Raw genomic sequence first — 25965 nt, 5'->3', positions numbered from 1 at the left:
CCCTCGGATCTGTTACTTTCTCAGATAAAGGCTGGAAGGTTTTCTATATATTAGTGCAATTCTCTCTTCCACGTCCCAAGGAATTTTAAGGTTAGGTAAGAAAGTTTGTTTCCTAGTTTTAGGCTCTGCACAGGATTTCAGGGTGCAGAGATACCTTCCAGAAAATAAAGCAAAGAGACTGTGATGATCGAGCCAAAGCCTACAGTAAAATATCACACATCACATGTTTTTAGAGACTATTTTTTCAGTAATGACTGTTGAAATCATCCTTTCTTAAAGATTGTCTCTGGATCAAGCTCTCTGTGGAAAGCTGTGAATTTGTAAGCTTTCAGCACTGTAACTCAAGGCTTACTGGAGGTTCCTTAAAAGAAATCTAGATAAATGCAGTGGACATTAGGATAAAAACAGTCTCCTGGTACACACACACATACACTCACACATAACACACCAAAAAAATTAAACTTAAACACCTATCACTTTATTGCATTGGTTCAGAGTCTTTTCATTCAAACCCAATACTGAGATGTGCTGCAATATTACTACACCATTTGCTTTTGTTTGCAATCCATTCTGATTGTTTCGTGTGTTCAAGCCAAACCCCAGAGTCATTGCAATTCTTGTTCAGAGAGTGCTCACTGGTGCCCTGGGGCTCTCACCTGAGTGGGGGCCATGGGACTCAGTCTGGAACAAGTGCTCTGGTCATGAACCACGAAGCAAAAAGGCTGTCAGATCAACTGGGCAAGTGGAACTCAATTAGGCATTTAGAGGTGTAAGACTAAATACAGAGCAAGAGGTCTTGAAATAAAGTCAGTAAAAAAATGGAAAAGCAGCTCACTGTGGATTTCTCCATTTTAATTTTTCAATCATAATCAAATCCATGACCCTTGAAAAAATTTGGCTAGTCCTACTGTTGGTCTAGAAGGGGACTGAAAGCAGAAGGATGAGACAGTTCCCCAGGATTTTGAAAATGTTTTTCTCTTATTTTTCCAGATGAGGAGATGAAGAGGATAGGGTAAAGCTAACTAAAAGTCAGCATTTCAAAGACATTTTTTGAACCCCCAAAAAGTAAACTAGCTGTTGAATTCAGTAATTAGACTCCCATTGTGCTTAGCAAAAATGAAGCATAGGCAGAGTTACAAAACCATCTTGTTTCTTTTTTTTTACATACAAGTTTCCTCACTCTCCTCTGAGGTTCTTGCACCAGGAAGAATTTCCTTTTTGTAGGCATTAGCTGGTTCTGCACTGGTTGATCTTTCTGTATTTTTAATATCAGATGCCTCTTTTCCATCTGGTTTGAAGCGTTTCATTATTAACACAGTGAGCACTATGTACAGGAGACAGCATCCTGCCCGTAGTCCTGCAATGAGGCCAAGATAGACGTTTCTAGGAAAAAAAAGGTGACAAAATATGTTTCTATTAATAAAGCTTGCCATTTCCAAGTGGAGCCGAGTAAAATATCAATGATGCTTTGACAAAACCATCTTCTAAGCCAACTATCACTCCACGTTTTGAGAAATAGCAAACAGAAAGCAAACAATCTCTTGATGTTTCACTTCAGGCAGATTCTAATTGGGTCATATATTCATAGCAAGAGATGCCTCTTGTCTGAAGAGTGCTCCCATGAAGCAGACTGTATTTTAGGGCTGAGATGGGCAGGAGCTGTGCCAGCTAGAACTTCGTCTGCTGTCTCAGTCTTCCCCCAGCCCCTCACTGGCAGTTCTCAAATTCAGTTCACCTTATTGAAGTAAAGGAACTAATTTTGGAATGTAAGGGAGTGTGCTGCAACATCATATGTCAAATTGAATCAGAATTATTTGCCTTATTTGACTGTTAAGGCCTAGTCAAAATGACAGTTTTGGTGCTTTTATTATCCTATCAAAGTTCTGAAAATTATCATACGCAAAGTGTACCTTGGTCCTTGGTGCACAAAACTGTCTCAGAAGGCAAATTCCCAACCTTTTATCAATGAATTCAGCTTACCTGAATGCTTTTGTATCATATACCCGGCAAGATCCAGATCCTCCACAGTTTTTTATCCCCCATTTCAAGCAGGTCTCATCTATCAAGGCACCAAAATAAATAGGGGCTGGGAGTCCTCCTGCAAAGAAAATTATTATTGCAAGATCTCAGACATGAAGACCTGAGAGTTTAATGTCATAGTAAAGAAACGAGGAAATGAATCTCAGAGTTTCTGAATGGCAGCTGCATAAAATGTGACAGCACACCCAGCTCCAGCTTTGAGATTTCTGAAATATTTAAGAAAGTACATGAAAGGAGTCTAAAGAATGGAATATTATAGCATCATTATATTTAGCAAGGAAAACATTAGTAATTCTACTTCAACGACATCTTTGTTAGAATTAAAACCTCAGTTGTTTAAAGAAATATAACCAACATTTATTTTTCTATCCATAGTGTGGAATTACATGCCATGGACAAATGAAAATTTATGTGTACTAAGGTATCTATCCAGGTATTACACAACAGTTTGCCATTAAAATGGCTAGCTGAGTGCCAAGGGCTGAAATTAAGCACTTGCTCAAAATCAACTATATAATGAATGTATTACTTATTTAGTACTGCAAAAATTCCTTTTAGACAGTCATAACATTTCAATATCATCAGGAAGTTGTTTCAGGGATAACATACAGTTTTGTGAAGACTTTTCAAAAAAACACAGGATGTATTCTCTGCAGCATTCAGCCAAAACACAGAGATCAAGATAGAGATCCAAATGACTTCCTTGTCTTTGTGGAGAAGATTTAAAAAATCAGCAAGCAACTGAATATAATGCAAGGTTTGTAAGACACTGGGCAGGCTACATGCCTGAAAACTCTAACAATTATTTACTGCAGATAAACAAGAAAGAAAATAATAGATAGAATACGTGTTAGTGTTAAGTGAAAAATGATCAGCAAAAGGGAGCATAGGTGTAAAGGATATCCACATTGATCAAGCTCAGGTAGTGTTTCATGAATCAGAAAAAAAAAACCTCAAACCAAAAAACAAACAAACCCAAAACTACAGTGCAATTTCCTTTCTTTGCCTGATTTCTTTGTTGAATAGAAAAAATGCTGAATATTTAATCATAATATGCAATTACATAGCAGGAAATGTAGCAAGCTCATACAAGCATTTTGAGATGTGTAGTCTGCTTACAAATAAAAGTTTTGGAAAATTTATTTTGTTCTCATCTGGAGCAAGGACACTTCACTGACTAGATTTGGTCTATCTCTTTGGCTACCTGCTTGAATACAAAAAAGAAATGAAGTTTTACCTAGTACTCTACCAACTAAAGTTTCAATCCCAACAGCAAAGGATTTCAGGTCTGGTGAAACAGATCTAAAAAAGAAACAAAAATAATTGATTGTGCTGGAGAACAATAGAATAATGCAGCTATAGATATACTGTGAACATCTGCATATGCCCCATTGGAGGAGTTTTGTGACTAACAGCATAGCTCACTCAAACTCTAATTGAAAACGTTCACCAAAGTTAAAGTTCAGATGTAGAGCCTGCTTCCATTGACTTCAGTGGATGAACTTGAAATAAATGGGAGAATTTACAGAAGCTGACCTTGAACCCAAGTAAAAGTAATTGCAAAGACTTTTGGGAGAGGATGAATGGGAAAATTAAAATGAACAAACAAATGTAGGCACTTTATGTCCTTAAGTTAAGCTCCATGAAGCTGCCTTGTTTTTAGAAGGGCTGGGTACTGCAAAGTGGTGAACTGAGATAACAAAGGTGTGCAGCCCCTGCTAGCTACATGCTTAGAGAGACACAGCAAATGTGGGTTACCTGGCTATAGAAGCACCTCATTCCTATTAGTGAAGAAACATCCTGTGTCCATCAGATGAACTGGAAGGTTTCACAAAGTACTGAGCTGGCACAGGGCCATGAGGGAGACTTACTATCACAGAATCACAGAATCACAGAATCCTAGGGGTTGGAAGGGACCTCGAAAGATCATCTAGTCCAACCCCCCCCTGCCAGAGCAGGGCCACCTAGAGTACATCACATAGGAACGTGTCCAGACGGGTTTTGAATGTCTCCAGTGAAGGAGACTCCACAACCTCCCTGGGCAGCCTGTTCCAGGGCTCTGTCACCCTTACAGTAAAAAAATTTTTTCGAATATTCAACTTGAACCTCCTATGCTCCAATTTACACCCATTACCCCTTGTCCTATCACTGGTCACTACTGAGAAGAGCCTAACTCCATCTCCCTGACACTCACCCCTTACATATTTGAAAACATTGATGAGGTCACCCCTCAGTCTCCTTTTCTCCAAACTAAAGAGCCTTTCCTCATAAGGGAGATGTTCCACTCCCTTAATCATCTTAGTAGCTCTGCGCTGGACTCTTTCAAGCACTTCCCTGTCCTTCTTGAACTGAGGGGCCCAGAATTGGACACAATACTCCAGGTGCGGCCTCACCAATGCAGAATAGAGGGGGAGGAGAACCTCTCTTGACCTACTAACCACACCCTTTCTAATGCACCCCAGGATGCCATTGGCCTTCTTGGCCACAAGGGCACATTGCTGGCTCATGGTCATCCTCTTGTCTACCAGGACCCCTAGGTCTCTTTCACCTACACTGCTCCCCAGCAGGTCAGCCCCCAACCTATACTGGGACATCTTGTTGTTCTTCCCCAAATGCAAGACTCTACACTTCCCCTTGTTGAATTTCATCATGTTTCTCCCTGCCCAACTCTCCAGCCTGTCTAAGTCTCTCTGAATGGCAGCACAGCCCTCTGGTGTGTCAGCCATTCCTCCCAGCTTAGTGTCATCAGCAAACTTGCTGAGGGTACATTCTATACCCTCATCCAAGTCATTGATGAAGATATTAAACAACACCGGTCCCAGCACCGACCCCTGAGGGACTCCACTAGTCACACACCTCCAACCAGATTCTGCCCCATTGACTACAACTCTCTGACTCCTTCCTTTCAACCAGTTCCTGATCCACCTCACTACCTGATCACCAAACCCATAATTGATCAACTTATCTACAAGGATGCTGTGAGAGACGGTGTCAAATGCTTTACTGAAATCAAGATAAACCACATCTACTGCTCTTCCATCATCTATCCACCTAGTAATTTCCTCATAGAAGGCTATGAGGTTAGTCAAACATGATTTACCCTTGATAAAACCATGCTGACTGCTCTTGATGACTCCCATGTCCTTGATATGCCTGGAGATAGTGACAAGAACAAGTTGTTCCATCACCTTTCCAGGGATGGAACTCTTCAAGGATGCTGTGAGAGACGGTGTCAAATGCTTTACTGAAATCAAGATAAACCACATCTACTGCTCTTCCATCATCTATCCACCTAGTAATTTCCTCATAGAAGGCTATGAGGTTAGTCAAACATGATTTACCCTTGATAAAACCATGCTGACTGCTCTTGATGACTCCCATGTCCTTGATATGCCTGGAGATAGTGGCAAGAACAAGTTGTTCCATCACCTTTCCAGGGATGGAGGTGAGGCTGACCGGTCTATAGTTACCCGGGTCCTCCTTCTTGCCCTTTTTGTAGACTGGAGTGACATTTGCTATCCTCCAGTCCTCAGGCACCTCTCCTGTTACCCATGACTTACTGAAGAATCTGTTTCCTGAACTGGAGTTTACATGTCAGCATGTCATCTTTCCAGCCCTAACATGAAGGGCTTCTCTTTGTACACAATAGTATTCTGAAAATTTGGCCCACCTTAACTAGCCTTATCCATAATCCAGGCATGCAGTAAGAACAGCTGCTCCTGGAAATACTGCAGAGGAATCAGCAGCTGAGCACAGAGCTGTGCAGTCTTCCACACTGCCTACTCAGCATTGCAATTCACCTCTGAGCATGAGTGGAAAGAAACTTCCACATGAAAGGCACAGAACATTGTCTTTTCTTCCAAGTATGAAACAGCAGGGCTGTTTTACAACTGAAGGAATAAAACTTAAAAAATTATTGCTGCTTACATAGTTCTAACAGCTTGACAAAACATGGGAGTAGGAGACTTCTCACAACACAGAAAACATTCTGCGGCAACAAGGCCTCAAGGCAACAAGGCTTAACAAAGGTGAATGTTTTTCTCCTGGGTAATGTGAACAGAATATTCACCTTGGATATGGCTCAGCACAGCATCTTATTTCAAGTTCATTCCTCTGTTAAAAACATCCCTGTCACTGGAAGTGAAAACTGATGTTTGAGATCAGAATAAGACCTACCCATTTCATCACCAAAGTATCTACTCAGCTTGAAATTTGGATTACATTGATAGATAGGCATTTTGCTGTGCCTCTGAAAACAGGTGGGTTTCAGAGTACAGGCAAAGACTTAGGGCCTCAACTTCATCAGCTTGCCATTCCTCACAGTAGGAATGAAACAGGGGAGGGCATATTCTATTTCCCTTTCCTCAAGATTTATGGTCAAGGTAAGGCAAAATATTTCACCTAAACATAATCATGTATGTAGGAGTGCCTCCTAAGGCTAAAATAAATGCACATGCAGTCTGTAATGCTAAAAAATAGGGAAATGCTTTGGTACAGCTTTCTCTTTGGCATTGTCCCAAAATGGCAGAGGAATTGCCAAGTCCATGCCCTTTTCCTTCCACACAGCTGCAATTGTGAAATACCTGAAAGGAGAAAATGAGAAGAATTTATTTGATTGGTATTCAGCAGCACAAACATATTTCAGTAGCTAGGTTTTTTACTACCTGTAACAGGCAGGCTGTTGTTTACAATGAAAGAACCTCCCCCAACAACCCTTGCAAACTGATGGCCAAGTTCATTGGTATGCTCCAGCCTCTCTGAGCTGCTCCAGAGACACAAAGCCACTGTGACTCCAGTTTCAGCCATGCCATTGCTAAGACAGAAGGTACTCTGTGTATACTTAAAATGGGTTCAAGCTATCAAATTCAGATGTGAACTGTTATCCAATCATTCTGTTCAAGAATCCTATGAAGTAGGTGAGTAACAATTAATATATGGAAGGGGACCCAGCGATGCAATAATGCATATCTTGCTTTAATTATCTAAAGCGGCCTTTGGCACTAGATGGAGAGAGGACTGTTTCACAGCCTTTGAAGTTATCAGGAGATACAGGTTTGAAAACTATTTCCCCTGAAGTAAAGAAAGAAATTCTGGGTTGTTTGGCTATAAGTCTGAAAAATCTGCCTGTATTTCCTGGTATTTCTACATGAAAAGAATTTTGCTTCTGGCAGGAGACATGCCAGTTGCACACACTTTTGCACACCTACTGGTTTTGACCAGGTAGGATTGTTTGAAGTCCTGGAAGTGGCTTTGCTGCTGATACACTGAACAAAATGGCCAGATGTGTATTTAAGGGATGCCTTGGCTGTATAATTTAGAGTTATGACTTCCTTTTCTGAGCTATGGCAGCTCAGGTAAGCAGGCAATTCCAGGATGTTCTGAACAGTTTGTGAAACAAACACTCACAACTTTACATGGGTCTGCTGCACATGAATTGACACTGAGATTTTGCTAGGGTAAAGATGAGACAGTAAACATCTTCTAAAGCAGACCCCTCTTATCTCTGTTCTATCTAAACAAGATGACCATAAATTTGGCTTTAAGTTTCTCAGTAAGAGATCTACTGAGAAACTTAAAGCCAAATTTATGGTCGTCTTGCTAAAAAATAAATAAATCACAATAAAACGAAAATAAAAGCATTAAAGGCATGTAAGTTAAGTCTGAGGTTTTCTGAATGTCTTTCCTGAGTAGCTTACTTACTTCACCCCAACTCTTTTAAAAACCCTCACAGCAACCTTGCACTCACTCTAATACAAGGTTAAACCATACCAAAGGGACACTTGTGTCCCCAGGTTTTTTTCATCACAAAGCAAAAAAATTAATAGGTGGAGAAATCTAGCTGTATCTATAATCATCCATCCATATATATGTTTACCATATTCTTGCCTGTCCCAGCTGATGATTTACACCCTGCAAAGCAGGCTGTCATATAAGTGATCCCATTATCACCACAGACAGGGTCCCACTGATCCAGTTTGCAGCCACAGTCAGCATTGCAACTGGCCATGAAGTTGGTTTTGGGGGAGGAAAGATGTTTTAATCTGGAGGAAAATTGAAAGAAATGAAAGGATTATTTGGTCAAATTATATAGCCAAAAAAATATCAGGGGTAGACAGGAAAAACAGAGAGAAAACGAAGCAATCAACATGGACTGATATCTGCTAGCTTCCAATAGAGTCTGTAGTTGCAATATAGAGATTTAGCTGATTTCAGCTAAACCAAAGCTCTCTTGAGATCTTTCATGAAGCATTAACATTTTTATGGATTGTTGCTGAAAAGGCAGAGAATTCATAAACCAGGTATTCTTGCTGCAATGGAAGATTTGGTATTGTTTTTTCATGTGAAAGCTGAACCCAAGAAAATCACACCAAAAATTTTATATTATCTGCAGTGGCCAAGTTTTTTTTAGCTGTAGTTATCATTGTATATCTAGGTGCTGGAAGTAGTACAAAACTACACACAACTACAGCAGCAATATGTTCTTGACAATTTTTTTCTCTGGATCAGAACCAGTTTATAGCAATCACAGTTTGTCTGAGTTTCAGAGGGAAGTGCTGGTTTTGCCTCAGCTCTGAAAGAATTCAGCAGCAGCCCTGCAACTGCAACAGGCCAGAGCCCCATTTTTATCTGATCTCATCTATTGTTATGTATTGTCATGGAATTACTTTGTCTGGAAAAGACCTTTTAGATCATCAAGTCTAAACTAAGTAGGGAATTTTAAAAATGGCCAGCGACTCCCAGTGCATAGCAGCAGGGCTCAGTTTTCAGAAAGTGTGAAGAGACCACCATCCACAAATCACACCTGCTTTGAAGTCACTCACAATACAGCAGAAAAAGTGATCCAATTTTTCCTTTTCTTCCTCCCTACCCCTAAATCCAAAACACACTTTGAGAAGATTACATTTCTCCTGAGTCTTTTAGAAAGGAAAAAACCTGTGGGGTTTTGCCCTCATTAGGCTGTTGCTCATCTTCAAACTACAGATTGTTAAATAGGCAAAACAGTATGTGACTCAATTACCCAGAACTATCCTAAATTCTCCAATCTCGGTTCTCCTGGAGAAACAAATCATTCGCTCAATATTTGCTGTCTCGGTGTTTCTGCTTGTTTTTAATTTTCACTGCGGTATCAGGTGTTGTCCTCAGTCACAGTTATCTCCACTGCACAGACCTCTGACAACATTCATGTAAATAATCTCAAAGCTGAACTGAGTGTCAGGTTTGCCAAGACAACTTAGATACTTCCCTGAGCATAGGCTCAATTTCAAAACAAAACCAAAACCCACAGAACTGAGTTTCTGTCTGAACTGAAAATCCAGCGAGCCCTCCTGGATTCAATTCAATCCTTTAAAATCCCTTGAAATTTGTTGGGCCAGACTGAGCTAAACTCAAACAGTAGGCAATTGTGGCATTCTTCTGGGGTCAGCAAAATATTCTCAAGAAAGCATGACCATGGTCCTGGTAAGGGAGGGGGAAGGTTTGCTTGGGCAGCACACATTCCTGCCATGACCACTTTCTCCCTCACAGCTGAGAAAAGGAACCTTGGCAAGTTAGCAGCTCCAGAAATGAGGGCAGACTGGTAACTGCCCTTGCAAACTGGTAACCACTGGTCTGGAGGATTGTCCCTTCTAGAAGTAAAGTCATGGAGGGACCATGTGGAAACTACTTCCAACACTTTCTTTACTTCCCACTGCCTGCATAGGAGCACAAGAAAAGCTTTAAATTACAGTTTTAAAATAGAACATAAAAATTGCAATTTTCTGTGCTAGATTTTGTATTAATTTGTGATTGGCCAGAATATAGAGGCATATTCTCAGTATACATTCATAAGCAATTCGGAAGAAATGTCCAGATTAAAGAAAATTTGGAAAAAAAACCCAAACAAATCACACAATCACAGAATGTTAGAGATTGGAAGGGGCCTCTAGAGATCATTGAATCCAAGCCCCCTGCCAGAGCAGAATATTCTGCTGACACCCAAAGCTAGGTATAATTTCAGCCTGAAAAATCTGCCTCAAAATCTAGGGGGGTTTTGTGTGTATCACCACCAAGTGGGAGGTAAAATTATATAATCACAATAGCTCCACTTTAGCTGAAACCACACTGATTGACACTTACAAATGACCTAATGCATGCCAATTTCAACCAAATATTTTTTTGTCTCTACACTGATAGATACAGATACTTTCTTTATGCAAAAGGAAAGAGCAATATGGTACAAAGCCACATTTCACAACTCATCCAAATTCACATCCAAATGTTTCCTGAATAGAAGTCAGTAGTTTGTACTTCCTAGAGTTTATAGTCCAGATGAGATAACAAATCCAGTTTAGGTTGTGAATTGAGGAATACAGGTGTGTGTAGCAGGCTCTGCACAAAGAAGCAACCATGACAAAGGACACAGCCAACACAAACCCAAGAAGATACCAACCCAGAGTAGGTTGCTGTCAAACCAGCCACCTGGAGCACCTCACAACTGCAAGTGAAGTACAAGAGGTTTAACAAATAGGCTACTATAAATGTGATGCTTGCAAACTTCGTCATTTCAGTTATGTGAAGTTTAAATTTCTTGATCAGAAAGCCTCCTAGAAACATCCCCAGGATTGTAACGGGTAAAAGTATCACACCTGCAAAAATAAAGTTACAAAAATGTTAACTGCTGTCATTTGCATTGACCCTTTTTAGAGTAAATATTTGGTTCTAGTAGTTCCCAAAACATCAGACACTGACCTTTCTTCAGACAGATCCTTCGAAGTTTTAAGAATTTTTATTACCATTAAGTAATTTTGCTTACCTCCTCATTTTCTTTCGTCATGTAAAAAACCTAGTTCCTCAATATTCTCTACCTTTTCATTATACTGTTGTTTGTATGCATGCTGATGTAATAAGCCCTATGCACGTCCCTGTTAGAAACTGCATTAGAGACAAATGTCTCAGCTCGTGGTATTTCATCATCCAAAGTAAAACACTAAATTTTCTGAAAGTTAACAAAAAAATTTAGCCCCAAACTGGAACATGAAAAGAAGTAGTGTTTGGTTTTGCGTTGGATTCCATTTTGTTCTGAGAGTGAATCATGGAAAGATTTGCAATTAGATCTAATCCTTTCAGCATTTCACAAACTCCAGCTCTAATACTTACATGTTAAGTAGAGAGCTTTTGTAAGTTTTAACTGTGAGGAGTTTACCTTTCTCTGCATTTTTTTTTAATCTGTGTGTGGGTTTTTTTGCTCATGTTTATTTCTATAAAACTGTCCTTGCATGCAAAAAAAGACAGAAAAAAGAAAGTTCTTCCTACAACTGTGCCTGATCCACAGCAAAGCAGGCTGCAATCATATTAAAGTCACAGCATATTAGTTCTGCAGTGTCTTCATATAATCTGGTTTTCCTGCCAGGTTATGACACCAAAATAATCACTGTAAGATTGAGATTAATATAACTTCAGCTTGGTTTTGTTGGTTTTTTGGTTTTGGGGTTTTTTTTGTACTACAAAGAACTTACTTTTTAAAGGAACTGACAAATACAAAAAAAGACCTTTGAGCTGAATGAAATTTCTCAAAATTTTACATTTCTCATAGTTTATAAAATTTATATTTGTAACTAAAACTGAAGACCATGTATGACCTGAAAACTGAAGACCGTCTACTGAGATGCTATTCTGGAAAGGAAAAACACATATTTCATTACACATTTTTTTAAGTCAAATATTATTTTTTTTTAGTTGATGCTTTATTGCAGTTTATGTGTGGCTTTTTTTCACAAAAACAAGTATATTAATAACCCAAATCTCACTCTAAAAAAATTTCAGTCACAAAATAATCTACTCAGTTTTAATAAGCATCTAGCTCACTAAATTAGGAACCCCAGGAAAATTAATACCAAAATTAATACAGTAATAAAATCAGTATACCACTACATACGTTGGAGTTTCTTAACAAAAAAAAGAAAATTTCATAAAATCTCCTCCTAAAAGAGGAAGGCAAAATAACAACAAAAAAATCTTCCTTTTTGGCATTGGAATTAAATAGGACAGATACCTACCAATTAGAAAGATGGCTCTTGCCACTGATACATTAAACTGCTGCTCCATAAACTTTGTCTCATAGGTTATGATCCCAACAAGAGAATTGTACTGCAGAATAGTGAGGAAGATGAAAACCAGGAAAACTGGGTTTCCAAACAGCTTCTTCAGAGCTGGGAGGAAATCTGCAATGGAGAGGTATATGCTGTACACCCTGCTGAACACAGAGAAGAGTTGTTTTGACATCTTCTAGAAAATAAAACTAACTTCTTTTTAATACTTTCTCTAATGCAGGCTGGAATTCTTTGCCTATCGAAATCCATGCTTGTCCAAGTGAGAGTTTTCCTCATTGCCAACATGACTTACAGGAGGAAGGTGGCTGAATGGTATGGTGACAACTGGATGAGGAACCAGAAATCCTTTTATTATTATTTTCTTGTGCAACACAGCACCAGTGCCTTCATCAAAAGCACTAAGGCTTGCAACAGGGATTCTCCATGCCTGCACAGCAAAGGGCCTCCAGGGAAACATTAAGACTCCATATAATGTACCTACTGAAAAATGTGGTGCCTAAAGCAGGAGCCTTGACAAATCACACGAGAGACCTGCATGAGGGTGACATTTAGAAAAAGGAAGCACCTGACCCAGCAAATAGCTGAAACCTTTCCTGAAACCCTTCATTAGAGTATCTGAGTCCATAAAATTAAAATGAAGACCAACACCTGCATTTAGCCTGTAGTCTGGCTGTAAGCACACTTACCTAAATGATGCAAATTCAAAACACTTCTCTGGGAAGTGCACTAGTTACTCAGGACAGCACATGCATACATAAATACAAATAAAACCCTTGGGGGACTGAACCTACAAATGGGGTTTTGGGTCAGACATTGCCTGCACAAGGTTAATTTAACATTGCTGAGCTCATAGACAGGAGCAGTGAATTCAGTTAAACCCCTGCAATAGCTTTTGCTATACTGAGCCCCAAGTTTCACTGATTTATGTTGGCCTCAGTGAAACAGTAACCTGCCAGGTGTGGATTGCTCACTGATGAGGGGAAGGATGTTTTTGCCCTCTTCCTTCATAAAAATGAGGTTATAGCTGGAATGCATCATATGACAACTGCTATGTTACATGGAGAATCATTGGTGCTCAAAGCAAAGAGTGAGCTTTTTCAGCTATTTGACACCAAGAAGACTGAAGCACACCTTCAGCAAGTAATTATGATATTACAAATAAAAGAATTTTTGTCCATCACTTAAACTGCAGAAATGTGCATTTTGCTGAGGGTTGTGCAAATCCTTGCTCAGCTCAGAGTGAACCCATAAGAGAGAATTGACATACAAACATTTGGACAATAATCTTTCACCTTTTACTGCCTCTGAGAACTTTAGCTCTGGCTGAACTGGGGGGTCTATTTTACAGTGATCTCCTTGAACAGGAATATGGCTAATCTTCAGTTTCTCATTCTCTCCTTCTTTTGGTAAGGAATAAGGTAGAAACCAGAAAGGCAATGAAGCAATGAAGTTGACTGCTCCACAAATGAGCAGTCCAAGCCACCAGGCACCAACCCAACGAGTATCCTTAGGATTTATGCTGATGTCATCTATAAAATACAGAAAGACAGAAAAATAGATGAAGTATCACACAGAACAATTAAACCTTTTATTTTTAATTAAACTAAGGATACTATAGGAATCGTTAGTTAAATTATTTAGACACCAGAACAAAGGTGACTTTTATTTCACATGAAGAACTGATAGGCAGCTTGTATCCCACCAATCCCTTGCAATCAAAACCAGGTGTCTCAATTTCGTGGTGGCATTTCCTTGACACAATCTGCCAACAGTTTCTGTAGGAACAAGTGACAGTAAAAGGGCCATTCATTACCAAAAAAACAATTTGTCTGTCTCAGTTTCCCTCTGCGTTCTCATTCTTCTACCCACAAACTCAGCAGTTTGTACTTGAAACTCCTCAAATTTTCCCTGTGATTTCAGATCTTGAAGTTATTTTAACAATTAAATAAGATTTCATATGAATCTCTGCTGTACACTTTTTAAGATAACATCATTTTTGCCATGTTGAAACTATCCATGAGCAAAGGCCTTTTACTGTTCCCTCCACATGAGGGTGGCCTTCCACATGCTTATTTGTTCTGTGCTGCATAAGTGTGTGTGTACAAGAATAAAAGGAGGCAAAATACTATATATTCTATACAAAATATCAAATACTTCTGCAACAGGAGTAGGGGTCTTGCATTAAGGGCTATTCCAGTCCCACTACAGCACTGCAGCTGGTAAAAATACAAATAACACCACATTTTTAATATTAAAAACTCCCTCATGAACCTCCCTTTTGGGAGGAATAAATTGGAAAGGTGCTTCTCAGCATTTAGGTTCCTGCTGACCTCTCAAGTACCACAGCTCCTCATGATCTCTTACCGATATTCACAACGCCAATATCAACCCAGAGGCTGGCACAGAAAGATCCAAGAAGGAAGCCCAAGGTTGGCCCAAACATTCCAGAAGATCTCACCAGACCTGTAAGAGAAGGGAGGCAGCAGGAGGGCAGTGAGTGAACCAGGGCTGGAAGAAGCACGGCTGCCCCTCAGGGCAAGGAAAGGAGACAGAGAGAAGGGGAGGAAAGAGGGCACAGGTTTTTTGTGGGGATGTCTAGTAGGAAGCTTTTGAGCAGCAAGAAAATAAGTTGTAAGCTTCCAATGTCTGTAGCTGCCATGTGGAAGGAGGCTCCTTCAGCTGCACGGGGTTTTGCAGGGTATGCATTTCATCAGCAAGCTTGATGTCTTGGAGAAAATAGGAAGAAAGAGAATAACAGTGCAAACTTTTTTTTAATCCCTCCTCCTTCCTACTCGTCACATTTTTTTGTAGTTGTATCACTGTGCTTGCAGTGTTTAACTAATGCACACACAACTCCAGGCCCACTGAAGGTATCATTAGCCTGCCCACAGCTCTATTTGCAGCCTGCACTATGTCTGGTGATAGTCAAAATCAGGAAATTCCCACTACTTTATGCTCAGGTTGCTAGTTTAATATTAAGTAGCAGTAGCTGATCTGATGATGTGCAAATGGGAAGGGACATCTTTGCAGTTTGAAGTCACATTAGGATGAGAGGGACAATAGAATGTGTGGACATGGAATTAGGAACAGGACCCTGTTGATATTTTCCGTAGGCAACCAAGAATTAGAAGTGTGCCTGTGTGTAATCAGAGTTCATTCCACAGAATCTTGGTTGGTTGGTTGGTACCAGAATGATCAAATCAGCTAGCTGCTGTGTTAGTAGGTACTTATGCAACTTTAAAAAAGGAAAAAAAATAAAAGCAAGAATTCCAGTGATCAAGTAGTGACCTCTTCAAAATCAGCTTTCAGGTTTGCTACTGTCCTCACCGGGGCTTCCATTTCCTCCTTTGTCTCTACTTACAAAGGAGATAATATGGAATTAGAAGAAGGTGAAAAGCCCCTAGGAGCAAATGAACCAGATTTTACTGGCTGGATATATAAATACAACACAATTTTATTTTGGTGATCGCTGATGGCAATCAACATAAAATAAAAATATCCTCAAAACAGGGCCTTAAAGTAAAATAAAAAAAAAATTCAGTTATTCAGATTTTCTATCATGGAACTACTGCTTTGGAGCTGTTAGAAGTTGCAGAAGGCTTCAATAGAACAAAAGGACTTTTTGATCAAGTGTCAAGTTCTTGCCTGTGTTCAGCTCTATGTTCTGTAAATCCTACTGTTGTTCTACTACAGAGGCTTGTTTCCTGTTAGTTTTGCAAACTCTCTTCTGAATACAGAAATTGCTCATTTCATGATCAAGGACTTCTATAAGGAATTACTAGAGCACAATTTACCAATATGATTTTTTGAGTTTGCTTCATTGCTTCAATTGCATATTTCTTTCATTTAGGCTTCTCATTTTACTTCCTTGGAAGATCTGACCTTTTAGATCAAATTCTGATGCTTCCAAAATGACTGACTTCTGCAGAGCCAGGCTTTTGATAGTAGAAACCAGGAATTAAGTCTTTATACTTGTCAGTCTAAAGCAGAAAATACTACTCAGAACTACAAAAGTTCATCTTCACACTTCAAGTATTCAGTGGTAAATTCCTTAAATACAAAAATAAATAGCACACCCACACCAATGGCCCTGCATATCACATGCAGTATATTTTTTCAGGTACCATAAGCTATCAGATAAACTAAGAAACCTATGTTCAATGAGTTTGCATACGTATTGCATAATTTATAGTTTATAAATTAAACTACATAATTGCATATTTAATAACTTCACTAAGATAATATGCTTGTATTGTGATAAAATAAAACAAACCAAGTTCACTGTGATACATCCTATCATATATTCCTTTGTAATATTTGTTTTGAATTAATAAACAGACTAAACTGCAAACAGCAAATAACCCAGACTTATCAGTTCATCAGCTGATGCATATTGACATAATTCAGCCAACCCTTGTATTGATGAGTAATTTAGCATGTAATAGGTGATGAAGTTTACAACATACACTGGCCTCATGTACATAGCTATTAAAGCCATGGTTACAGCAGTACAAGATTATATGTTGGGACTCAACTGAATGATGACATTTTGTTCATTCAAATCTCTAATAAAATGAGCCACTGCAGCAAACATACCATCATCTATTAAATTCCAAGATGGCATAAAGAATTACTAGTGTTTTCTTTTCTGTTCCTTCCTATGGCAACTGCACTTTTCTTGTTGTCAAAAGGATTTTAATGCTATATTCCATTGATACCCAATTAAAAAAAATCTCTGCCTCAAAATATGTTATGTTATTATTCAACAAAACTTTTAAGGGCAGAGAAAAAGGAGAGACAAGGTAACAAGGTGAAAGACCTTGCTCAGGGTCAAATAATGACATCAATGTCAAAAATGAACAGCAAGTTTTGACTGACATTTTTTCAATACAGGGATTTTTTTTGCTTTTGTATTTTAGAAAAATGCTGATCATAAATTGATTCAGTCGATGAATTAAAAAATCAGATATAGAAAGGAATAAAAGTTGGTCAAGAAAAGCCATTTCAGTTCTATAGAAAAGAGTATACTTCAGCATGCACTTTTTTTGCAGGTTGGGTCATTCTATCAAAGTATCGAAACCTTTCATAGAATAAGAGACTGAAAATTACTGTTAAGAATTTTAAAGTGAAAAAAGTTAATACTTTGTAAATAAAACACTTCAGTTGCATGACCCAAACAAATCTTAATTTTGGCTGAATCCACATTATTTTCTCTGATAGCTTTATATTTTTAATCTCCCTAACTGCAATAGCTCCCAGCCTATTGCAATCTCTCCCAGATCAGATCCTGGCAAGAAAAAATTTCAGCTGAACTTTTTAAAATACCAGAGGTGATTACAAATATTTTGGATAGCTGAGAAGTGGAACTTTTGGTTTTCTTAGCTGCCTTCACAATACTTCCATTTTCCTCAGCCTGCAGCTTTCCTCATCCGCAGATGAAGACATTTGCAATGGCCTTACCCGCTATCTTTGCTCACTGAGCTCTTTCTGAAACTCTCTTATTGTCTCTATGAGCAGTTCAACTCCACCAAATTTACTTCAGACAGAAGTTTTAAGCTCCCTCAACTACACAAGCACTCCATGCTATTAAATCAGTTTGGCAATAAATGAATCAGCTTGGCTGTGTTTCTGTCTTGGGCAACAGGCTCTCTCCTATCAAAACAACAACATCAACAAAATCCTACTTAGAAGGGATTTGTTACAACACCCTGGCAAGGGTTTTGTAACTTTAAAAAGCTTTCATTAGGAAGTGTGCTGTGTGTGAAATTCAAAAACTCAGGTAGAAGCTTTTGTAGCATGTTTACATTACTGTGATTAAGGATAATACTCTGATCTGTGTCATATTGACAGGGAAGAATTTATTCTCTGAAGCTGTGGTACTGAAGATGATATACCAAATAGGATACAGATCTGAGATCTCACGTTGGAGAAAGGGGTATTTGATTATATTTCTCTTCATCACAAAGAAAATTAGCACAACACATGGCAGAAGCCACTTGTGGAAATCAGAAGAAGAATCTGGGAAATACCCTGGGAAAATAAATGAGATTCTTTTACATTGTCTTTTGGTCTGTGTACAACTAAACATTATCTAGAATAGAGCAGGTTGTTTTTTTTTTTTTTATGAGTATTTTCTTGCCTACAGAAATATTAAGGAAAATAATGGTTAGCATTAAAAAAACCTCATTTGCATATTACCTATGTAAAATGCTGAGTTTTCTTCTTTAGAAAAATCATCAATATATGAAACCCCCAATGGCATAACTGGTGCTTCTCCAATTCCACGTAAAAGGTTCCCCATCAACACAAAGAGCCACAGATAGGAATTTGTTGTTTTCTCACATCCTGCAGGCCATAGATATTTGCAATTCTGTGAAAACAATTCTGAAAATAATTTATTGCAACAGAAAAATTACATAAAATGTAATAAATAAAATGGGGAGGTTTAAATCATAATAGGGTAGGCTTGTATAAATCATGGAGTTATATATATATATATATATATATAACAGGAGTTATACTGTTTTCCAGTAAAAGAGGGTGTATGAAATGGGGACAAGCAGAAGAAGGGAACCCAGCATCAGACCTTTTGCTTACCAAAATTTTTCACTGCGCTGGGTGTTTCTGTAGCATCTGTGACTGGACGGCCCACAGACCATGCTGGGGAGCAAGCTGATACACTCATAGAGGAGTTGTCCACAGTAACAGTTACCCTTTCATAATTATAACTGGAAAACAACTGTGTAAAATACAACTGACACATGAAAGACTCTGCTTTGCAGGAGGTGTTCATGAGCCACGTCTTCATACATTCCTGCTATCTGAAAGCAAAGTGGAGGGGCAACCCATTTCCAGTGCTTTAGCTTCAAAAGAGAAGCAGGTATCTTCTACCTTTTTTCAGAGTGCTCTGACCATTCTAACACAAATATTTTTTCAAGCTAAAGAGCAGAAAAGCTGCTTTCAGGGCTTAAGATATCATTCTTTAGACCGAAGGACAGAGGCAGAGTCCACCCACAAGTGTTTACATACATCAATGTTGTGGTTTTTCCATATTGGCACCAGTTTCTTACCTTTGTGACAGATGTTTAGCATAAAGATTTCTGTGTTATTTTAGAACTAGGTAGCTAAGGACCTAGTTGTAGCCTATCTGTGTCTTTGAAGAGATTAACATAGGCTGCAACACACCTATGCCAGTTTGTCTGTATTTAGGCAGCCAGTAAATCTGCTATATAAATTGAAGCCAAGCTGAGTAAATTTATGCTGCCTTGGCATGAATGGAAAACATATTCCCTCTGATTATGCAATCAGATGGTAACCTGTAGTATTGCAGTGCATGACAGTGGTGTCCCCATGGCCACTGGGTTTTGCTTAGTGTTGCGGAGAACTGGTAAACTTCAGACCCTGGCAATGAGTTTGGGTTAAATCAGAGATTTCAGAGCTGTGCTTCTGGCTCATGCTTCCCCTGCAGTGCAGGTTCTCTGCTGTTTCACATGCAGGATAATGACTGTGGCCATTTTCTATAACATGGTCCCCAGATACTATTCTTTGCACAACCTCTTTATCACTGGTATTGGTCTTGGAACTAAAGAAGATGCAAAAATAGATTTTAATTTTTGAGGGACAGAGGGTGTTTATTTTCAACTAGTATTCATTGAGGCTGCCAAAGGACTGAAGAGTTATGAACTGTTTCTTACAGTAAGCACTAAAATTTAGATGTGAAGGGTTATTTAGATATTTTACTCTCCCTGAGTTCAATAAATGTAGACACATATTGATAATTTTAAACAGCTTAGGATGAATAACCACCGTGAAGAAAGAAACCTCTTCTATCAGGATCTTATTACAGTGCATTTAAGTTGAAAGGAAAAGAAATGGCTAAAGTACTTTTGCGTGTCTATATATATATATATATATATGCATATATATATATATATACCAGGCAAAAAATTCAACCCACTTATGTTTAAGTTCCCCTAATTTTTATAAGTTCTGTAGAAATCTTAGGTTACTCTTTTACTTACCTGTACAAAGAGCTAAGCTTTCAGAGAGGAAATCAGAAAGTCAATACTAAAGATCCATCTGTTGAAACTTTCCTGTTATCTGGAAAAACTACTACTGTCAAGTTTTATCCCAGGTGCATGATAAAAAACACATCACATGGTCAAGTTCAATTAGTACACAATGTGAAAACTCTCTATATTTACCGTCCCATTAGGAACTGAGGCATCACTGACAAAAATGTTCCTAAGGACATGATGAGACATCCAACTCCAATTACTTTTGGTCGATGAACTCTTGGTCCAAGGTAGCTCACAAGCACCATTACCATTAAGTTACCTGCATCAACAGGAAAAAAGAACCAGTAAGATGACAAAAAGATTTTTTTGCGTTTTTTTTAGGGTTAGGATGTATTAAGAAGCAGGTTTTTTCCACTTCCAAAGAAAGTACGTGTACCTATCTCAAAGCTGCCATCAATAATGCCAACAATTGATGATGAGATTTCAAATCTCCTTTCAATTTGACTGGACATGCTCTTCATGTAACTTCCACAAAATCCTTTGGCAAAAAAGGAAAAAGCAAGAGCTCCAAGAAATATCTGAAGAGAGAAAATAATCGAGTTTGCAAAGAAAATTTTTTTTCTTTATGGCTGGATACCTGAGCAACCTACTAATGAAACACAAATATCAGATGCTTTGCTTTCTAATTCTCTGTGAAGAGATTCTTCCTATTTTCATCAAAACAGATTTTGCTTTCTCTTCCAGGATGACCTCCAAAGGTTCTTCTACTGCAAAGAAAAGGAAAGTTGACATTGACTTGTGCACCCTATTACCTTTCTTCCGCATAATGTTTTAGCTGCTTTGTTCCTTAGGGAAGACTTACCAGTTGAAGTTGTTCAATACTGGTAGCATTATTATGGCATGTCTCCTACTCCTACTTCTGCTCTAAAAAAATATCATAGAATGGTTTGGGTTGGAATGGACCTTAAAGATCATCCAGTTCCAATCCCCCCTGCATAGGCAGGGACACCTCCCACCAGACCAGGTTGACTCAAGGTCCCATCCAACCTGCTCTTGAATATTTTCAAGGAAGGGGCAGTCACAGCTTCCTTGTGCAACCTGTTCCAGTGTCTCACCACTCTCAAACTGAAGAAGGTCTTCCTAATGTCTAACCTAATTCTCCCCTCTTCCTTCATGTTTGAAATCATTTACCATTTTCCTCTTGCTGCACACCTGTGTAAAAAGCCCTCCCTCTGCTTTCTTGTAGGTCCCTTCAGATATTGGAAAATCACTATAAGGTCACCTTGGAGGCTTCTCTTCTTTAGGCTGAACAACCACAACTTGCTCATCCTGTCTTCATAGGGGAGGTGCTCCAACCCTCTGATCATTTTAGTGGCTCTCCTCTGGACATATTCAAGGAGCTCTGTGTCTTTCTTACACTGAGGACTCCAGAATCAGACACAGTAAAAATTGGACACAGTATATGGATAAAAAGATATAGTTGCAGCTACCGCTATGACTATAGCACATCTGTAAATGATCGGTTAGTAAAATAGGGTCTCACTTTTTAACTGTTGATCACATTTATTGACTCCTGTGTGCCTAAAATCATAGCCTAGAACATTGTTACCAACACAAGTAGTGTCATGCAGTATCATATACAACTGAATTTTGATTGAACTTCAAGCTGTCATTTTCAGTATTCCAGAGAAAATATGAGGTGAGAGCTCCTTTGCATACCTTCAGCTTTGAACAATTCTGGCACATGCTTTTGGCAGGAGCTGATCTGCAATCGCTGTCCTGGAAGAGTGCCTTCTCTTTAAGTTGACCATCACTGACGGGCCTGTCCATGGTTTTCCTCCTCCAGACCTGAAAAGTGGGTCTTCCTGATTTAAAAACATCACTAATCATTAACTATTATTTGCACAAAAAATTAAAGTTACAGTGATTTTCAGACATACTAGATGGTAAGGCACTACATGAGGTATCTACCCATTGATATGTCTTCTCAGGAAGGATGTTAAGGAGTGCCCAAAGTGTCAGTGTAGTGACTTAGGATCAGTGCACCTGGTTTATAAAATCTGAATTCTAAAAGACCTCAGGACCTTTGTGGATAGACAGAAAACTTACTGACAGTTTTTAGAAATCCTTGTAGAGAAGGTAAGTCTCTAAGCAGCTGTAGGCTAGAATCTTAGAAAGTTAGGGGTTGGAATGGACCTCAAAAGATCACCAAGTCCAAGCACCCTGCCAGAGCAGGGTCACCTACAGCAGGTCACACAGGAATATGGCTAGGTGGGGTTTGAATGTTTCCAGGGAAGGGGACTCCTCAACCTCCCTGGGCAGCCTGTGCCAGTGCTCCGTCACCCGTACAGTGAAAAAATTCTTCCTCATATTTATACAGAACTGCCTGTGCTCCAGTTTATAACCATTGCTCCTTGTCCTATTGTTAGTCAACCCTGAGAAAAGCTTGACTCCATCCTCCTGGCACTCACCCGAAGAGTACATCAGAGCAACATCTTCACCATGCTTGAACAAATCCTTTTATTCTCTTTCAGATATCTGCTTTTGATCACTGTTCCAGGCTAAATGCACTATGATACGATTCAATAGCATCTTGGTATTATGTTATGCGGAATCATAGAATCATTGGCTGGGTTTGGTAGGAAGGGACCTCAAAGATCATCTAATTCCAGCACCCTGAATGGCCAGGGACACCTCCCACTAGATCAGGTTGCTCAAAGCCCCATCTAAGCTGCTCTTGAACATTTTCAGGGAGGGGGCAGCCACAACTTTCCCAGATAACCTATGCCAGTGTCTCACCAACCCCACACTAAAGAATTTCTTCCTAATGTCTAACCTAAATCTACCTTCCACTTTAAAGCCATTACCTGTTGTCATGTCCTCGTAAAAAGACCGTCCCCAGCTTTCCTCTAGGACTTCCTCAAGTACTGGAAAGCTGTTATAAGGTCTCCCCAGAGCCTTCTCCAGGCTGAACAGCCCCTACTTGCTCAGCCTGTCTTCACAGGAGAAGTGCTACAACCCTCTCATTATCTCTGTGGCCCTCCTCTGGCCTCGTACAAACAGCTCAAGATTCCAGAACTGGACACAGTACTCCAGATGAGGTCTCACAAAAGCAGAGCAGAGGGGAAGAATCACCTCCCTTGACCTGCTGGCCACACTTCTTTTGATGCAGCCAAGTGTACAGTCAGCTTTCTGGGCTGCAAGCAGACATTGCCACTTCATGTTGAGCTTCTCATCAACCAATTCCCACAAGTCTTCCTCCCCAGGGCTATTCTCACACTGAGCCTGTATCTGTGCTTGGGATTGCCCCAACCCAGGTACAGGACCTTGCACTTGGTCTTATTGAACTTAATGAGGTTGGCAGGAGCCCAGCTCTCCAGCCTGTCAAGATCTCTCTGGATGGCAGATTCGTAAGAATTTTCTCTTCTTGTGCCATCTATGAATTCACAGGAATACTAAACACTACTCTGTACAAGTCTGTCAATGTTCCTATGAGTAATATGATTTACTGAAAATTTGTTCAGAAGTGACAAGAAATGAAAATAAGGTATGAGATATGGAAGGAAAAAGAATGCACTAATTAAAACAAATTAATAATTACTATCTTTAAGTCCATGAGTCTCCACAATATAGATAAATAATGGATCTATTTTAATGAAACTAACACAACTTTCTGCTTAAAAACCTGCTCTGATATAAGGAGTCATCTTAGCTACACTGGCTGTTCAAGATTAAGAGATCTGGAATGACAACAAGCCAAAAAGAACTATTGCCAGTTTCCTATAATAGAAAACTGGTGCACTAGTACTGAAATCAATTTTTCTCCAATGTACATTAACACATATATTAGGGGAATATAGAGGTAAATAGTCTAATAAATTGGCCTGTAACATTTACACGCCCTCTCCTATGCCCTAAGACACTGGAATCTTTGTTATCTCACTCTGTTTACTTCTTCTGAGAACTTCTCAAAGTTCTTCTCCTGCAGGTGCCAGAGGATGTTTAATCCATGAGAGAAGGGACTTTTGGCACCATGAATGATAAGGCTGTGGCAGGGTCCTGGGCTAACCTGCAAAGGTCACTCTGCTCCTTTGGAGCAACTCAGTTCTCCAAAGTAAGATGCTCAGGAGCACCCTGGACTCCCTGAGAAATGACCACCCAACAGCCTTCCTGAGGTTATTCCTAATGATTGTGAATAAACATTTATGTCTAACAAAGAATAATAAAGCCTTATAAGCCAGTAACATAAGCAGTTTTCAGTTCCAAATCTTACTCCAGTAGCATCCACCAAAAGTGACTATACGAAAAAAACATGGATATTTTTAGTGACCCACCTATGACATTTCTAAAGGGATCTAACCTTCCTCTTAGATCATCTTTAGCAGCTCAGAAATAAATAAAATAATAATAATAAAGAAAGAAACAGATAATTAAAGTATGGTGAATTCAGACTTACCCCAATTTCTACAGGATAGGAGCTGAAGGACAGAGTTCTCTAAAGCAAGTACATTCTTTATTGATTTGTGTTCTGCTGATGATTAACTTTGTGAAACATCTGACTCTGTTAAATAAACAGTATTTAAATCAGTGACATGGTTTTCTTTTCAGGATATTTAATGTGGTGCTGCTAGCCTAATAATCTACCTTAAACTCATAGCAAATGTTGAAGTGTATAAGCACTTCCCTTATGCCTAAAAAAACAACATTTTCCACAACCACTTCACAAATCCCTGAACTTTGGTAAACCAGTGAATCATTGATACCAGTGGTATTTAGAACAAAACGAAACAAGAAAAATAATCCAAGATTTAATTTACAGCAGTTTAAAAAAAAAAATTCACGACAATTAATAATTTTTGCATGGAGGGATAAAACACCCCACAGTCCAGAGTGCTTAACCTTAAAAAAACCCCATACCTAACTTGCAGAATTGCATCTTTGCACTTAATCTCTTGCAAGTTTGGTGGCACTGAGATGTACAAATCACTAGCCCCCAACAATTAAACCAAACCAAACAAACAAATGGAGAGAAGCAGGAAGGGAGGAGGGTGGGGAGAGACAGCAAGGGGCAGAGGGAGAACTTACTTTGTGTCACTGCTGTGTCAGGCTCTTTCTTTCCCCTGCCCGAGGGCTTCCAGGCTTGAAGCCAGCACAGCGTCACAGCGAGAGCGCTGCCTACTCCAAGAAGTGGAGCACTCCACACAGCATTTTTTTTTTTTTAAACCTTGGAATACCTTCTTATGGTGACTGCAAAACTTTCCCACAATCACCGATACAAAAGCTTTGCAAAAGAATTCAGGTTTCTTGTTCTGTCATTACTTTGGCAGCCTACCTGCCAGCATGCTAATGGTGCCAGCCTCTGCCAGGAGGAACAACCTGTTTTCTTCACGCCTTTAATTTTTTTTTCCTTTTTTTTTTTTTTTCCTTTTCTTGAGTCTAAAGAAAAAAGCTGCTTTAAGCATCTCTGCAAAGGGTACTCCCTAACACCCTAGTGCCCATGTAACATCCATGGAGTGGCTCAGCTCACATACAGGAGCCCTGAGAGAGCAGGCTCAGTTTTTCCAGGCATCTTACCTGGAGCCTCAGTAACTTGGAATTCTTGGTGCCTTTGATGAGTGTCAGCAGAAATACTAAGAGGTGTCTTACTTCCTCAAAGGGCATAAATTGCATATTGAAATTTGAGTAGGTCCTCTGTGTCCTAATCCCAATGCAGAGATGCTCTTCGAGTGCTTCCCTTGTTAAGACCTAAAGAGAAGCTGGTGCCTTCAGGAAATCACAGCCTCATTCAGACCCCCCTGACTGAGGTTTATCTAATGTAA

At 39.3% G+C, this 25965-nt stretch overlaps 1 protein-coding gene across 1 annotated transcript; it reads right to left on the bottom strand.

The window, feature by feature from the left end:
• Window positions 1–370: 370 nt before the first annotated feature.
• Window positions 371–25280, bottom strand: LOC103539604 (solute carrier organic anion transporter family member 1C1). The gene is made up of 16 exons (XM_008506115.2): window positions 25232–25280; window positions 24603–24707; window positions 21866–22011; window positions 20583–20724; window positions 20333–20465; window positions 18726–18856; window positions 18327–18473; window positions 14493–14591; window positions 13421–13657; window positions 12075–12239; window positions 10469–10664; window positions 7916–8081; window positions 6442–6623; window positions 3278–3342; window positions 1981–2098; window positions 371–1383 (listed from the first exon to the last, which is right to left on the bottom strand). The coding sequence occupies exons 3-16, from the start codon at window positions 21974–21976 to the stop codon at window positions 1161–1163; spliced, it is 2115 nt and encodes a 704-aa protein (XP_008504337.1). The 5' UTR covers window positions 21977–22011; window positions 24603–24707; window positions 25232–25280; the 3' UTR covers window positions 371–1160.
• Between the last annotated feature and the right edge of the window lie 685 nt (window positions 25281–25965).

The sequence above is a fragment of the Calypte anna genome, chromosome 1, assembly GCF_003957555.1.
Source record: "Calypte anna isolate BGI_N300 chromosome 1, bCalAnn1_v1.p, whole genome shotgun sequence".
Lineage (NCBI taxonomy): Eukaryota > Metazoa > Chordata > Aves > Apodiformes > Trochilidae > Calypte > Calypte anna.
This window is presented reverse-complemented; position numbering and strand designations above follow the sequence as displayed.

What these genes read in the sequence shown, in the direction of transcription:
- LOC103539604 (XM_008506115.2), bottom strand. Translation starts at nt 21,976, where the DNA reads ATGGACAGGCCCGTCAGTGATGGTCAACTTAAAGAGAAGGCACTCTTC. An exon ending in GTTCTCAGAGGCAGTAAAAG is followed by an intron (nt 12,240 to 13,420) that starts GTGAAAGATTAT and finishes TCTCCATTGCAG; the next exon opens with ATTTCCTCCCAGCTCTGAAG. An exon ending in CTGGGACAGGCAAGAATATG is followed by an intron (nt 6,624 to 7,915) that starts GTAAACATATAT and finishes TTCTCCTTTCAG; the next exon opens with GTATTTCACAATTGCAGCTG.